Here is an 811-nt window from a genome sequence, read left to right as displayed (position 1 = left end):
AACAGAGCTGCTGAAGGAGGCAGACAAACTTGGCACCAAATACGAAGAAGCGCGCTTGACAGCCAGAGAAAGCCACTCACAGGCGATAGCAGATATAATCACGGCTATATACGGCAACAAAGAAGGCAAGTACACGGAAGGCGAATTCACAGGCAACCGAAACAGCTGCGGCCCGAGCAACAACGGTAATAGCGCAGTAGGAAAAAAGTTACTAGACGACATGATTTGCCTCTGCACAAACAAAGCGGCCAACGATGCCACTGAGTGTGGCGGAAACGCAGCGCCACAGGTGGACGGCAGCGGAGGCAATACAGGCGCAGCTGCAATACCCCATGTAACCAGCCTTTGCAAATCCCCGGCCAAAGCACCAGCCCTAACCGGGGAACTAATGGAGGCCAGACTAGCACTATTCCACAGCATTCTGTGCCGGCATCCCAACGGCCAGGCCGGTGACGAAATACGATATGTCCTTGGAAAGTACAGCGCGAGCCAATGCGACGGCGCAAGCGAACAAAACTGTGTAAACTACGTCACACAGTTAAAGACACCCGGGACGGAAATACCATGGGAGAAAAAGATGAGGAATGCAATACAAAAACTAACAGCTGGCCAAACAGCTTCTGCAGCTCTTCGCCACTATCAGCAACAGCTAAAAAACCTAGCCCTGGCAGCAAGAAATACGTACGAAGCAGCAAAGCTAGCCACGGAGGGAACGACCTTACCACTGCCTCAAACAACTCCAGGAGTTGTTGAGATCACAGAAACGGACACAACTTGCGAAAAGAAAGGCACAGGAGATGCCTGTAAACCA

General features: G+C 51.7%; 1 pseudogene across 1 annotated transcript in view; it reads left to right on the top strand.

The window, feature by feature from the left end:
• Positions 1-811, top strand: part of TEOVI_000853900:pseudogene — a 1,211-nt pseudogene that overhangs the window by 315 nt on the left and 85 nt on the right. Inside the window, 2 exon segments of the mRNA in view lie at positions 1-3; positions 5-811. The exon segment at positions 1-3 is cut by the window's left edge and continues 315 nt beyond it. Coding sequence covers positions 1-3; positions 5-811 — 810 coding nt within the window.

Source organism: Trypanosoma equiperdum (assembly GCF_001457755.1).
Source record: "Trypanosoma equiperdum strain OVI genome assembly, contig: ctg_1980, whole genome shotgun sequence".
Lineage (NCBI taxonomy): Eukaryota > Euglenozoa > Kinetoplastea > Trypanosomatida > Trypanosomatidae > Trypanosoma > Trypanosoma equiperdum.
This window is presented reverse-complemented; position numbering and strand designations above follow the sequence as displayed.